The sequence below is a fragment of the Gorilla gorilla genome, chromosome 3, assembly GCF_029281585.2.
Source record: "Gorilla gorilla gorilla isolate KB3781 chromosome 3, NHGRI_mGorGor1-v2.1_pri, whole genome shotgun sequence".
NCBI lineage: Eukaryota > Metazoa > Chordata > Mammalia > Primates > Hominidae > Gorilla > Gorilla gorilla.
In genome coordinates, this window is record NC_073227.2 from 132,931,413 (window position 1) to 132,946,971 (window position 15,559).

The 15,559-nt window shown below is 37.9% G+C and overlaps 2 protein-coding genes across 16 annotated transcripts in view; one reads left to right on the forward strand and one right to left on the reverse strand.

The window, feature by feature from the left end:
- ZGRF1 (zinc finger GRF-type containing 1) overlaps nucleotides 1-15,559 on the reverse strand; it is a 96,905-nt gene that overhangs the window by 15,447 nt on the left and 65,899 nt on the right. For all 15 annotated transcript variants that reach the window (XM_055385189.2, XM_055385192.2, XM_031010028.3 and 12 more), the window contains 4 exons: nucleotides 7,924-8,067; nucleotides 7,164-7,278; nucleotides 5,533-5,795; nucleotides 2,954-3,113 (listed from right to left, as the gene is read on the reverse strand). In XM_055385189.2, the coding sequence (XP_055241164.2) occupies nucleotides 2,954-3,113; nucleotides 5,533-5,795; nucleotides 7,164-7,278; nucleotides 7,924-8,067 (682 nt within the window). The remainder of the gene's footprint in view (nucleotides 1-2,953; nucleotides 3,114-5,532; nucleotides 5,796-7,163; nucleotides 7,279-7,923; nucleotides 8,068-15,559) is intronic.
- Nucleotides 9,713-10,276, forward strand: LOC115934295 (histone H3.3A-like). Its single transcript, XM_031010030.3, has one exon. It carries the CDS (start codon nucleotides 9,778-9,780, stop codon nucleotides 10,174-10,176), a length of 399 nt encoding a protein of 132 aa, XP_030865890.1. The 5' UTR covers nucleotides 9,713-9,777; the 3' UTR covers nucleotides 10,177-10,276.

A 15,559-nucleotide genomic window follows, 5' to 3' on the forward strand; every position in this document is an offset into this window, starting at 1 on the left:
TAGAGATGAGGACACAAGCTCAGAGGTGAGGTATCATGATTCAAGCCCAAGCAACTCTGTCTACATCCAAAGGTTATGACCTTTCCTCTACATACATTACCCCCCAGTTAGGGCTTTGTGAGGAAGGACCCCTCACCTACACTTCCCTTTTATATATCTTACAGCTCTAGCACTATGCTGGGAACACAGGTGGAACTCAGTGAATACTCAACCCTCTAAAACTTCTACCACCTCAAAATGGGAATTTAAAGAGCTGGAGAACTAAACTATAGATCTCTAAAAACAATTTTCCAAAATAATTATGACACAAACTAGTGTCAATACATGAATAGATTTCGATTTTCACATTTCTCACAGTCTTCACCCTGAAGAATAATAGCAACTTAACAGGCTGAAATACTAGTTTACAATTTTTTTTCCAATGCAAGTTTGGTTAAATCTATAATAATAAGGGATGCAGTCTCCTCAGAGTACTATTCACCCCATGCTCTTTCATTTCTTCTCAAGAAACTGTTCTATCCATTACAATAGGAAAACATTGTCTGTTCAAGCACACAATGAGAAGGTTATTTCAGTGTGAAGAAATGTACGAAACCAGACTAAGCAATTGAGGCACAGATCCTAATTAGAGATTCACATTTCTCAGGTTCTTCTCAGAGATTTAAGCATTAAAGAATCTCTTTTATAAGTTTCCTGTTAACTTTTAGTATTGAGTACTTACCCTCCCTCCTCATTCTAACTTCTCGTTTTTTTGTTTTGTTTTGTTTTTTAATATTGTTTTGTTTTCTAACAGTCTACAGTTAAATTTTCACTTTGGGCTAAGCAATCTAAAGTTCCTTCCTGTGTAGTCTCCAGGTAACTCCTCATTGTCTTTAATTTAAAAAAAAAAAAAAAAAAAACAACGTTGTCCTCAGTCACTCTTTTAAATTGCTTATAAGAGTGTGTACTGAAAGAATCTTTCTGAAGGGAAATTTGAAAAGTATATTTAGAAGCTTAAAAGTTTTCATATTTTTTATTCTAGGCTTAGGATTATTTTCCTAAGGAAAGAATCAGAAATGGATACAGAGTTTTATGTTTAAGGATCTTTGTCATAATATAATTCATATTGGCAAGAATTTGGAAATAATTTACTGATCAAAAATTGCTTAATGTATGGTATAAGAAAATCATTGAATATAATAGAGTTATAAAAAATTACATTTTCTAAGTTTTTTTTTTGAGACAGAGTCTCACTTTGTCACCCAGGCTGGAGTGCAGTGGTATGATCTTGGCACAATGCAACCTCCACTCCCGGGTTCCAGTGATTCTTGTGCCTCAGCTGCCCAAGTAGCTGGAATTACAGGCATGTGTCACCATTCCCAGCTAATTTTTATATTTTTGGTAGAGATGGGGATTTGCCATGTTTGTTGGCCAGGCTAGTCTTGAACTCCTGGCCTCAAGTGATCTGCCCACCTCGGCCTCCCAAAGTGCTGGGAATACAGGCATGAGCCAACCTTTTAAGTAAGAAAAGCAGGACACAAACAACACATACTACTGAATCACAAATTTGGAAAACAAAATGTGTGCATGTATATTTAAAAATCTGTAAATAAATATAATAAAACATCTGTGTAGTCTGCATATATTCTACCATAAGCATTAACTTGTATAATTATAAAAATTAATTTTTAAAAAGCTTACGCTTAGAAATAATGACTGTTTCTCCTAATCAAACTTTGCCATTTATGTTGAAATTCAGATCATTAAACATCAGAATATTGGTGAAATACTGTAATACTTCTTTGCATTTTTAATAGTCTTATGCAATCACAAAAATTATCTTAAAAACAGATTGTCTTCTTTGCATTCCTCTTATTGAAATAAAAAACATAATGTACTTAAATTTGTTCAGCCATTTTACTATTATGTATTCATATAGGCAGATGAACAAGAGACTAACCTATAACTACTGATTCTGGAATTTGATTTCAGCCTACTTCTTTTTTTTTTTTTTGAGACAGACTCTCCCTCTGTCACCCATGCTGGAGTGCAGTGGTGCAGTCTCAGCTCACTGCAGCCTCTGCCTCCTGAGTTCAAGCAATTCTTCTGCCTCAGCCTCCTGAGTAGCTGGGATTACAGGCACCTGGCACCAAGCCAGGCTAAGTTTTTTTGTATTTTTAGTAAAGATGGGGTTTCACCATGTTGGCCAAGCTGGTGTTGAACTTCTGACATCAAGTGATCTGCCTGCATTGGCCTCCCAAAGCATTGGGATTACAGGCATGAGCCACCATGCCCAGCCTGATTTTAACCTACTTCTAAGGTAACAGACCCAAGACTCCTAGATCAGAGACAAAGGACTTTTACTTATGGCACAGGAAGCAGTATAATCATCAACATATCTGCATTGGTTTCCCTTGGTTCCCAAGTCACATGAGGAGACAAACAGCATCCAGGTAGATGCCTGCACATGCCGTGGGTTGAGGAGTAGGGCAAGAACACTGAGGCTGGGGATCCATTATCTTATAACAAGTAATAAGCAAGCCTGCTCTTTGTCCTGGAGGGAGACATTACTTCATCAGTCAAAGCTGCTTATTGCAAACAAACTGTGAGAAATGTGTTGGGTAAGAATGGTCAGGGACTTGCATCCTTAGCATCCCAGCAGGGATGCTCAGGGCCGCTGGCAGACTGCCTCCCCCAACAATACCTCTCTAGCCCTACATGTTCTTGGCTGAACTTGAATTTTTGCATGAGTATCACTGTGCCAAAATTTCCAGTTCTGGTTTTGATTTTATCCTACTTACAAACTAATTAGCCCATTACTGTTTCATAGATGCTGGCTTCTGGGTCAGAGACAAAGGTCTTGCATTCTTGGCATAACCAGCAAGAGTACATGGACACTCAGGGCCCATAGTGGGTTGCCTCTCTCAACAATATCCCAAAACATTAGCTACTTAAATGCACTTGTCATGCCTACCCAAGAAGTACTCTGTCAACAGCCACATTAGTAGAAGAAGAAATCAGAAGTTTCCACGGCCTTGCATTTCCAATGGTGGGAGCTTCACTCTTTTCAAACAGCTGTACAAAGAACAAAATCACCACTGCCAGCAAATAACTCTTTCCTGCTCCAAACACACCTAATTATTTTAAAAGAAGAAAAAAATAAAAAGCATAAAATAAATTTCTTTTTTCTTTTCTTTTTCTTGAGACAGAGTCTCACTCACTCTGTCACCCAGGCTGGAGTGCAGTGGCACAATCTCAGCTCACTGTAACCTCCACCTCCCAGGTTCAAGTGATTCTCCTGTCTCAGCCTCCCAAGTAGCTGGGATTACCAGCGTGCACGACCACACCTGGCTAATTTTTGTATTTTTAGTAGAGCCACCGTATTGGCAGGCTGGTCTCAAACTCCTGAACTCAAGTGATCCACCTGCCTTGGCCTCCCAAAGTGCTGGAATTACAGGCGTGAGCCACTGTGCCTGGTCAAACATAAATTTCTATAGGTATAACAAATATTTCATCCATCTCTCCCTCCTCCATTTAATTAATTAATGTCTTCAAAATACATTGAGTGTTCACTATGTGCAAAGCACAGGGGATAAATAGATAACCAAAATACTTCCACTTTTAATGAGACCAGCGCCTACTTAAAATGATAAACAAGGAATAATTAGAAATAACATGGTAAGTAATATTATTTTGGATCAGAGAAGGAAGAAAATCTATCTCTGTTTTGATGGAGGTGGGAGTACTTCCTAAAATTAAGAAGTAGAACTAAGACTTCCAGAATAAGATGTCCAGACTGCTTAGAGATACGGCCATTCCAGGCAAAGCCATGACAAAGCATGTCACTGTTAAAATAACTTTTCTATATAACCTCTACCAAATAGGCAAGAGATGAGGCTGATAAGGTAGGCACAGGGGTAAATCACAAAAGCTATGTTTGCTATAGCTAAACAAAGTTTGAATTTTATCTTAAAGGCCAGCAGATGTCATCTAAAGATTTCAAGCAATGGTTGTTTTTTTTGTTTTGTTTTGTTTTGAGACAGGGTCTGGCTCTGTTGCCCAGGCTGGAGTGCAGTGGCGCAATCGTGACTCACTGCAACCTCTGCCTCCCAGGCTCAAGCCATCCTCCCACCACAACCTCCAAAGTAGCTGGGACTACAGGTGCATGCCTCCATGTCCAGCTAATTTTTAAATTTTTTTGTAGAGACAGCATTTTGCCATGTTGCCCAGGCCGACCTTGAACTCCTGAGCTTAAGCGAGCTACCCTCCTTGACCTCCCAAAGTGCTGGGATTACAGGTGTGAGGCCAAGCAATGGGTTTGACTTAATCAGACTGTGTTTTAAAAAAACAACTTGAATGAAAATATGAAGTAAGGCAAAACTAGTGGTAGATCAATTAGAAAGTTGTGTGAGATAATTACAACAATAATAAATGTTAACTTTACTAAGCACCTCCCATGTGCCAAGCACTGTTCTAAACCCTTTACGTATGTTAACTCATTTAATCCTCCAACCCTATGAGGTGAATGCTATTATGATCTCCATTTTGCAGAGTAGGAAATTAAAGATTAAGAGATACATAACCTGCCCAAAATCATACAGCTAACAAATGATACAGTCAGAACGTAAATTCAGGATTCTAACTCTAGACCCCACACTCTTACCCGCTAGGCTATATGGAGGTATGATGAAGGCTTGGATTGAGGGGATACAAGTAAACTGGAGAAGAGATACTCAATATGAAAGATGGATAGAAGCTAGAAGGAACACATTTCAGTGACTAATCTGATGGCGGGAGATGAATAGTGAGAGAATATGAGGAGGATTAAGAGAGAGTCACTTAATCTTGAGAGAAAGAAAAATCTACGATCACTCTCAGATTTGATTTGGTCAACAGGGTGGATATGACATAATTCCTCAAAATAGGACAGAAAAGTAGGATTAGCTTTGGGGTGGAGGTCTATGAGAGAAAATGTGCTACAGAGGCAACAGAGTCCAGATAGAACTATTTACTGTAAGTAGGAGGAAGTAAATCGCCTTCACTGTGACAGAACCAAGCGGTAAGAATAGCTCCAAAATTAGGTAAATTGGAGAAGGAAGGCAGGATACTGAAAGCAGTTTCTGTTATGACCTCCATTTCCTCTTTTAGAGGCAAGATCAAGAGAAAGGGCAAGAATGAGGTTATGAGAAGAATTAAGGTTTGTAATCACTGATACAAAGGATAGAAGAGTAAGCTGACTAGGAATAAATAAAAGGTTTTGCTGATCAAGTTAAGTTTACTATAGGAGAGCAACATGTAAACATCTAGATCAATCTGGATACTTTGACCATAAGTTTATAATGCTACTCATTCATCAGATATGCTAATAAGTCTCCCTTTTAGTAGTCAGTTCTGTTCTCATCTAACAGTTTACCAAAGTGGGTACAGGTTTAAAAAGTCTACTTAGAGTTATTCTTGAACCTCATTTGACTAGGAAATTATAAACGAGCAGACTGAGTTACAAAAGCTTACAAATAGAAAACAATTACAATTATTTTCTTTCTTGCTTCTTACCATGTATGATTGTGATAGGGAGGGTATGAGTTTGCAGTTCCTTCACTTCTTCAATGCTTTCATGTGATGCCATCATTTGAGCTATTTGAATTAGAGCTGTAGCTTGATCCTTGTTTAACTTGTGTACCTGAATCAACTCACTAGCTAACTTCAATGTTGCTCCTAGGCTGAGTAGTTCAAATTTTGTACTGACATTTGTGAAGGCTGGTGGGATAAATTTTCTCTTACTGACTCTTTTGTTACTAACTATAGTTGGCGAAGACCTAATAAAAATGAAGCAAATAAACAATTTTTAAAAAAGGGGCATTTGAAAAAGATGAGTAGAATAATTCATAACTTAGCCATCACTTTGTAAGCATTACAGAGAACAGTTTTTTATGGAAATAAACAGTAAGTGGATATATACTGTAAATGGATACATACTCCAATATCGAGGAGGGTAGAAGACAACTGACGTTTGTTGAATACTTACTACATGCTGACACTTTGCTGAGCATTTTACATATTACTTGATGAAATCTTCACAACAACACTAGGAAATAGTTAGTTAATTATCCCAAATACAGATACAAGAATATTGAATTTTTTCCCCCAATACTACACCACAAATAAGTGGCGGACTGACTTTAAAACCCATGCTCTATTATACAAATCTAACTTAGATAATTAATCTAGCCCTCATTTCAGGTAAAACTACATCACATGAATTGGTCTTATTTCTATTTCCATGAAAATTCATTTCAAATTGGATAAATAACATAATGAAATCAAAGGATATTTATTTTTTTACCTAGGACTTCATTGTAGTGAGAAAAATAAAACATCACAGATAGATAATAATATTCCAAATTGAAAACTGGATTTTCCTATCATTTTTAATGCATTTAATATAATATCACTTCCAATTTTTTAAAAAGGGACATGGTGCTTGAGAAATTCAAAATGAGATATGGCTATATCAAGAATAAAATCAGTAGCAATATACACACTGGATTCCAGCTGTAAAATGATTCCTTTAAATGTTAAATAACTTGTAATATAAAAATACAGATAATAAAAAATAAAATCAATACTGAAATGATCCTTAAATTATCTCTTGATGAAGTGAAAATGTACAGTAACATTTATTAGCTCAAACCTTAATAAACAGATGAAAAATAATGCATAATTCCTTTTCTCTTTTTTTTTTTTTTGAGATAGAGTTTCACTTGTTGCCCAGGCTGGGGTGCAATGGCACCCGGCTCACCGCAACCTCCGCCTCCCAGGTTCAAGCAATTCTCCTGCCTCAGCCTCCCGAATAGCTGTGATTACAGGCATGTGCCAGTATGCCCAGCTAATTTTGTATTTTTAGTAGAGACAGGGTTTCTCCATGTTGGTCAGGCTGGTCTCGAACTCCCGACCTCAGGTGATCTGCCCACCTTGGCCTCCCAAAGTGCTGGGATTACAGGCATGAGCCACTGCACCCAGCCCCTTTTCTCTTTTTAACCACTGACAGAGAATAATGTCATAGTCTGAAAAATAATTACAATTTTATTGGCAACATTTATATAATGTACTTTTATTGAATTTTCATATTTACTTCTGATTACCATTTTTTAATACCAATGACTCAAAGGTAAAAAATGACTTACGTTGTTAACAGGTACTGTGTTAGAGGTAGAGTAGCTGGATTAAAGTAGTCCTGAATGTTTTTCAAAGTAGTCAGTTCTGTGCTAGCATTACAAACCAATAACGCATGGACAACCACTGTACAGAGGATGCAGAAAATAAACATTTGATGTAAATAAAATGGACCATAAAAACTCTGTGTTAAATGCCCACATAACTCAGAGTTCAGCTACTGAATTAAGCACGTGACATAAAACAAACCCTTACACACACACAGAGATCCCAAACTTATATTCATTAAATTACTATGCTATCTGCTCATTCATTTTATAATGGGTATGCATAAACTGCATAATTTAAACCATATTTGGACTTCCATATATCAGCAAATGAACAAGAACACCTGTTCTGAGTTAGTACCTAGTAGCACAACTTCACAGCCAGCAGTTTCCTTTAATCAACATATCACTTGTGCCACAGAGTAGTATTTGTATAATTTTTAAACACTTTCTTGCATTTTTTCCTCAATTACTTCACAGAAATATATGGAAAACAGAAAATCAGAATAATCTAATTAGAAAATTAGAACAAAACAATCCCCCACACACCATTCTTCCTCACAGAAATATCTATATATTCAACTTCATACACATATTCAGGAACTCACTGTACACAACAGTCGAAACCAGAGTTGGGTCCTTTTTGTTGGCTTTAATCAAACAGTGCATCTTATGTCTATCATTCTTTTTAAATATAAACTAAAATGAGCATAGTAATACTCACTGTTAGTGGGCCAATTAGAAGGGAAATAGCCTTTCAAAGGCAGTATTTCTATCTCATTAATAGATGATGGTCCAAAGAAAGCACTACATGCAATAAAAGTATCCAGCTCAAAGTCTAGGGTTTTTGAAACCACCCAAAGATCATCTGAAAAGACAAACATTTTTAAATATTACACAGACATATACAGTATGGTTTTATATTTTTAAAAATTATATACATTTGCATATGTGTGTACATATATCTATAGTACACATATACATACACAAGATGAGAAGTAAAGTTCTGGAAAGATAATTCATCAACTATCAACCTAAAGGTTCGGAGTGCTCTGAACAAAAGAACCAGCATCAGATTCTGCAATTAATACAGTACCACTTGAATCACACAGAAAAAGACTAAAGAGATGGCAGGATTACAGGGTGAGGAAGAAGGAGGGCAGAGACATCACATAGGAAGATGAGTTTGCTACGATGGAAATCCCTAGGTTTTGCATAAACCCACAGAAGGCCTAAGAAGGCAGGACATGGGCTAGCCCATAAGACTATTTTAGTAGTCCGTTCAGGCTGCCATAACAAAATATCTTAAATGAGTAATTAATTAAGATGAGTAATATCTTAAATGAGAAATTTATTTCTCATAGCAGTTCTGGAAGCTAAAAAGCCCAAAATCAAGGTGCCAGCAGAGCACCAGTGAATAACAAGTGAAGGCTCATTCTCACTTTGTAGATGGTGCAAAGGGGCCAAGGCACTCCCTTTAACCTCTCTTATAAGGCCACTAATCCCATGCAGGATTAAGTTATGCAGTGCTCACATGACTTAATCATCACCCAAAGGCCCCAGCTCTTAATACACTGGCAATCAAATTTCAAAGTATGTATTTGGCAGTGGGAACGGACGGCAGGGAACACATTTAGACCACAGTAACCACTTAACAAGCTACAAAAAAAAGTAATATTGGACTCAGTTCAGGCTGAGAAAACCAACTGCCAGGGCATCAGCAATTGGAATAGTGCCAAAGATCAGATCAGTAAGGATATTAGCAGTTCTAGCAAGCTGAGAAATAATCACAAAATAGTAATATACTATCCCATTTTCACTAACAAGCTTCTTTCAGGAAAGCTGACCTTCCTCCTCTCTTGTAACTACTTAGTAATTAGTATGTGAATCTTGTGATATTAAAAGTAGGCACAGAGAAGAACAGGGTTTTTAAAAATGAGAAACGTGTGGAAGCCCTGAAAGAGAGACTAAACTGGGCAGCGACTAAGATTTCAATACCCAAATGCATCTGAAATTTACTGGACAAAATCTATCAAATTGGATTCATCTTAAATTTTCTCTGCTGCAAATAGGAATGAGAGATTGAAGTGAAGAAAATAAACTGAAGAGAACCTTAAGACTGAATATATCTAGTAATTATTTAATCATATGCATTTCACAATGGTAACCTATAAGGAATAAAAATGAAAGGTATTAAAGTAAGACTTTCACTTTTAACTGTATATATTTCTTTATACCTTCATTTTTCATTGTACATATTTATGTATTACTTGTTTAATTTTTTTTTCCCCCAAATGCTGGCTTGGAGATTTTTAATTTTTAAAAAATGATCTCAAATGCTTAATTTCTAAAAATCCAACCACTTCATGAATGTCTTCTATGTGATATACATTTAAAAAATAAAAACATACTGTTCCTGCACAAAAGTTTCCTTCAAAGGTCACACTATAAATTCTTTTTACTGAATTGTGTTCGCAGCCGCCACCGCACCGCAGTCGCTCTCCAACGCCAGCGCCGCCTGTCGCTGACTGAGCTCCAGCCGAAGGAGAAGGGGGGTAAGTAAGGAGGTCTCTGTACCATGGCTCGTACAAAGCAGACTGCCCGCAAATCAACCGGTGGTAAACCACCCAGGAAGCAACTGGCTACAAAAGCCGCTCGCAAGAGTGTGCCCTCTACTGGAGGGGTGAAGAAACCTCATCGTTACAGGCCTGGTACTGTGGCGCTCCGTGAAATTAGACGTTATCAGAAGTCCACTGAACTTCTGATTCGCAAACTTCCCTTCCAGCGTCTGGTGCGAGAAATTGCTCAGGACTTTAAAACAGATCTGCGCTTCCAGAGCGCAGCTATCGGTGCTTTGCAGGAGGCAAGTGAGGCCTATCTGGTTGGCCTTTTTGAAGACACCAACCTGTGTGCTATCCATGCCAAACGTGTAACAATTATGCCAAAAGACATCCAGCTAGCACACCGCATACGTTGAGAACGTGCTTTAGAATCCACTATGATGGGAAACATTTCATTCTCAAAAAAAAAAAAAAAAAATTCTCTTCTTCCTGTTATTGGTAGTTCTGAACGTTAGGTATTTTTTTTCCATGGGGTCAAAAAAAGAGCTTCTGCACAGCAAAAGAAACTACCATCAGAGTGAACAGGCAACCTACAGAATGGGAGAAAATTTTCGAAACCTACTCATCTGACAAAGGGCTAATATCCAGAATCTACAATGAACTCCAACAAATTTACAGGAAAAAAACAAACAACCCCATCAAAAAGTGGGCAAAGGATATGAAAAGACACTTCTCAAAAGAAGACATTTATGCAGCCAAAAAACACATGAAAAAATGCTCACCATCACTGGCCATCAGAGAAATGCAAATCAACACCACAATGAGATACCATCTCACACCAGTTAGAATGGCAATCATTAAAAAGTCAGGAAACAACAGGTGCTGGAGAGGATGTGGAGAAATAGCAACACTTTTACACTGTTGGTGGGACTGTAAACTAGTTCAACCCTGTGGAAGTCAGTGTGGCGATTCCTCAGGGATCTAGAACTAGAAATACCATTTGACCCAGCCATCCCATTACTGGGTATACACCCAAAGGACTATAAATCATGCTGCTATAAAGACACATGCACATGTATGTTTATTGCGGCACTATTCACAATAGCAAAGACTTGGAACCAACCCAAATGTCCAACAATAATAGACTGGATTAAGAAAATGTGGCACACCATGGAATACTATGCAGCCATAAAAAATGATGAGTTCATGTCCTTTGTAGGGACATGGATGAAATTGGAAATCATCATTCTCAGTAAACTATCGCAAGAACAAAAAATCAAACACCGCATATTCTCACTCATAGGTGGGAATTGAACAATGAGAACACATGGACACAGGAAGGGGAACATCACACTCTGGGGACTGTTGTGGGGTTGGGGGAGGGGGGAGGGATAGCTTTAGGAGATATACCTAATGCTAAATGATGAGTTAATGGGTGCAGCACACCAGCATGGCACATGTATACATATGTAACTAACCTGCACATTGTGCACATGTACCCTAAAACTTAAAGTATAATAATAATAATAAAATAAATAAATAAATAAATAAAAATAAATTCTTTTTACTTACTGAATTAATAACATAATTCAAAACATGCAAAACAATGCTCAAAAACACTTTTGAATTAAAAAAATAAAGATATAGGGGATTCCTGATTCTGGTGTCATCTAAGATGCTGAATTAGTATGATTGTTGGCTTCCTTTCTGTGGGGAACAGAGAGAGAGGTGGAGAAAACCATGGAAAACCTCGAGTTGGAGGGCCTGTTTTGTACTGGGGTTTGTGTCCCTGAAGTGATTTTGGCCAAGGGCAGAAGGCCTGTAGAGGAGGAGGGGATCAAAGAGGGTGGGGAGGCTCTTGGGGTTCTGTTCTTACTTCCCATCCCATCCTCCTCCCCATCCCCAATTGTACTGGGACAAATAGGGCCTACCCATCCATAAGGCAATTTATACTTCTGGTCCAGAAATCCTCTGGAGGAAAAAAAAAAAAAAAAAATCAGGGCAGCAATGCAAGCCCTGTGCCATAAAGTGTGGAGAAAAACAGATGGTAACTCACTGATCACAGGCAGTCTCTACCTCACCTCCAAACTCCTAGGGCTAAAGAATTCTACAGTCTAAGAAATGATACATCTTAATGTTGCTTTTTCCTTTTAACCAGAGGTTTTAGACTTCACTTTAGGGATTGTTCTGCAGGTAGCTGTGGTTTTCTGGTGCCTGGGGCTCTCCACCCCATAGCTCATTTACACCCTCAACTCCCTGAGCTCCTTGGAGCTGACCAGATTGGGATGGGCCTTCCCCGACATATACTGCCAGAAAGAAAAGCTCATAACGCCAGGGAAAAATGAGTTCACAGGCCAAAATACTGAGACATTCAAGGAACACAAAGACTTTAAAAAAAAAAAACAAAAAAAAAACTGGATTATAGAGTCATATAGAAAAGGGAAAGCCAGAATTGATGGGCAAATAATTTAAATTTGGCCTGATAAAGAGATATAAAGAGGTAAAGGAAGATGGTAACAATGTAAAATAATAACAGCCGAGTGCAGTGGCACACAACTGTAGTCCTAGCTACTTGGGAGGCTGAGATGACAGAATTGCTTGAGCCCCAGAGTTTGAGACCAGCCTAGGCAAAACAGTGAGGCCTCATCTCAATAAATAAATACATACGCACATACATACAAGAAAACAGGCCAGGCACAATGGCTCACACCTATAATCCCAACACTTTAGGAGGCTGAGTCAGGGGGATAACTTAAGCCCACGAGTTCGAGATGTGCCAGGGCAACATAGCAAGACCCCATGGCTACAAAAAATAAAAACATTAGCTGGGTGTAGTGGCTTGAACCTGTAGTCCCAGCTAGTCAGAACGCTGAGGTGGGAGGATCACTAGGGCCTAGGAGGTCAACGCTGCAGTGAGCCATGATTGCTCTACTCCAGCCTGGGTGACAGAGTGAGACCCTGTCTCAAAAATTAAAAAAAAAAAAAAAAAAAAAAACAGGAAAAAGAAATGAACAGAAATATTAGGTTGGAAAAATATAACTGATAAATAGCAGGATGAATACATTTGAGGAATCAATAGCCAATTCAGATAATCATATTGATGATATTTCCCAGAAGGAAGAAAGGACAAAAATTCAGGAAATATAAAGGAAAAACCAAGAGATCTGGAAGACAGATTCAGAAGTGCTAATATTTAAATAATAAAAGACCTAGAAAGGAGGGAAAGAATAAAGAGATAAATAGGAAGCTTATTTGAAGAAATAATGAAGATCCATTTCCCAGAAGTAAAAAAAAGATGATGAACTTTAGATTTAAAAGGCCCATAATGTGCCCAAGAGGAGAAACAAGAAAAACCCAGTTAGACACTGTATAGAGAAATATAAGACTATCAAAGTAATCAAGAAAATTCTAAAACTCCCAGCCAGAAAGACCACATAACACATAAAGAAATAAGAATCAGAGTGCCGGCCAGGTGTGGTGGCTCACGCTTGTAATCCTAGCACTTTGGGAGGCCGCGGTGGGTGGATCACCTGAGGTCAGGAGTTCGACACCAGCCTGACCAACATGGTGAAACCGTGTCTCTACTACAAATAAAAAAAACTAGCCAGGCATAGTGGTGGACACCTGTAATCCCAGCTATTCGGAGGCAGAGGCAGCAGAACCGCTTGAACCCGGGAGGTGGAGGTTGCAGTGAGCCCAGATTGCACCACTGCATTCCAGCCTGGGTGACGAGAGTGAAACTCTGTCTCAAAAAAAAAAAAAAAAAAAGCCAGGCGTGGTGGCTCACGCCTGTAATCCCAGCACTTTGGGAGGCCAAGGTGGGCAGATTACAAGGTCAAGAGATCGAGACCATCCTGGCCAACATGGTGAAACCCTATCTCTACTAAAAATACAAAAATTAGCTGTGCATGGTGGTGCACGCCTGTAGTCCCAGCTAATCGGGAGGCTGAGGAAGGAGAATCACCTCATCATTCAGGAGGCAGAAGTTGCAGTGAGCTGAGATCACGCCACTGTACTCCAGCCTGGTGACAGAGCAAGACTCCATCTCAGAAAAAAAAATAAAATCACAGTGCCATCAGACTTTCAAACAGTGAATACAAGATGATAACTAAGTATATTAAATGTTGGATTAAAATATTTGAAAGTGCTGTTTTTGTAGGTTGAAAGTATTAAAGGAAAAGAACTTAGAACCTAAAATTTTATATGTAGCCAAATTATCGTCCAAAGAAAGATAGAAAATAGATCTATACTAACCAAGTGTTTCAAGATTTAGACTAGAACTACTCAAAGTAGGCTGTCCTGAACAGTTTGTTATTGATCTGTAACAAGAAGCTTGTGCTAGAATATAATCCAATAAATCAACATAATGCTTCCTTCATTCAGAAAGCTTGCTACAAATAAAACAAAATACAGCTAAACTAAACAGCATGCTAATGATATAGGTGATTTACATTTTGGAGCAGCTCCTCAGCTCTTTTTGGGAACCAGTAAGTTTGTGGACCAGAACCAGCCTACAGACTCTACCTTGAGTAGCACTAGTCTAGATTTTGTCAACTGCGGGCAGGGTGGGCAAGAGTAAGGAAAGGGATCAGGGAAGAACCAAGGGATGTGGGTGCTTTCTAAGTATCTGTTTTATTGGGGGCAGGGATAAGATTTAAATATCAATGTATTTTTTAAAAGTAAGAAATTATTTTAAAAAGCATAGTAAAATTAGAATAAACAAAAATAATTTAAGATTAAAGAAACATATCCAGGTGTCAATTACTATAATAAATTCAACTATCAGGATTATTCTATTTACAAGTCACATCTTTAAAATTGAGACATATGCTGTTTATAAGGAACACCTGTAATATAAAAAGAAAGAAAGATAAAAAAATGAAAAAAGACTTATGAAACTAATACTAGTCAAAATAAACTTAGCATATCTATATTAACAGATAGATTTTTAAGAAAAAATTATTAGAGATGGAGAGGATCATCTCTACATGATGATATGTTTACCCCGAAGTTAATAATAATTTAAAACATATATGTACCCAATAAAATAGCCCTAATATATAAGATGCAAAAAGTAATAAATAGCAGAGAGAGAGTGCACCACAGAGGAAGTTTTCAACTCATCTCCCTTAATTACTTAGATAACTGCCACAAAAAGTTAGCAAGACTATATAGAAGATCTGGACAAGACAATTAATAAGCTTGATCTGATCATTAAAGAGTTTTGAATTCAACAGTTAGAGAAAATGTATTTCTCTTGTACTATGCCATCAAAAAAAAACCTTAATAATATCACTTCTCAGTCTTTTGGCTACGATCAAGTGTACAAAAACCTTAGTAAGCCAGTCGTGGTGGCTCACGCCTGTAATCCTAGCACTTTGGGAGGCTGAAGAGGGCAGATCACTTGAGGTTAGGAGTTTGAGACCAGCCTGGCCAACATGGTGAAAACCTGTCTCTACTAAAAATAGAAAATTTAGTGGGTGTGGTGGTGGGTGCCTGTAATCCCAGCTACTTGGGAGGCTGAGGCAGGATGGCTTGAACCTGGGAGACACAGGTTGCAGTGAGCTGAGATCATGCCACTGCACTCCATCCTGGGCAACAGAGCAAGACTCTGTCTCAAACATACATACATACATAAATTTAATAAATTTTAAAGAATAATATTATAAAAATCATAATGTCTACCTATTACATATTTAAGTCAGAAGTTAACAAAAAGTTCAACTAGAAATTCCTTACATTTTTAATATTAAAACACATGCTAAATGACTCACAGGTTAAAAAAATCATAATGGAAAA

What these genes read in the sequence shown, in the direction of transcription:
- LOC115934295 (XM_031010030.3), top strand. Translation starts at nt 9,778, where the DNA reads ATGGCTCGTACAAAGCAGACTGCCCGCAAATCAACCGGTGGTAAACCA.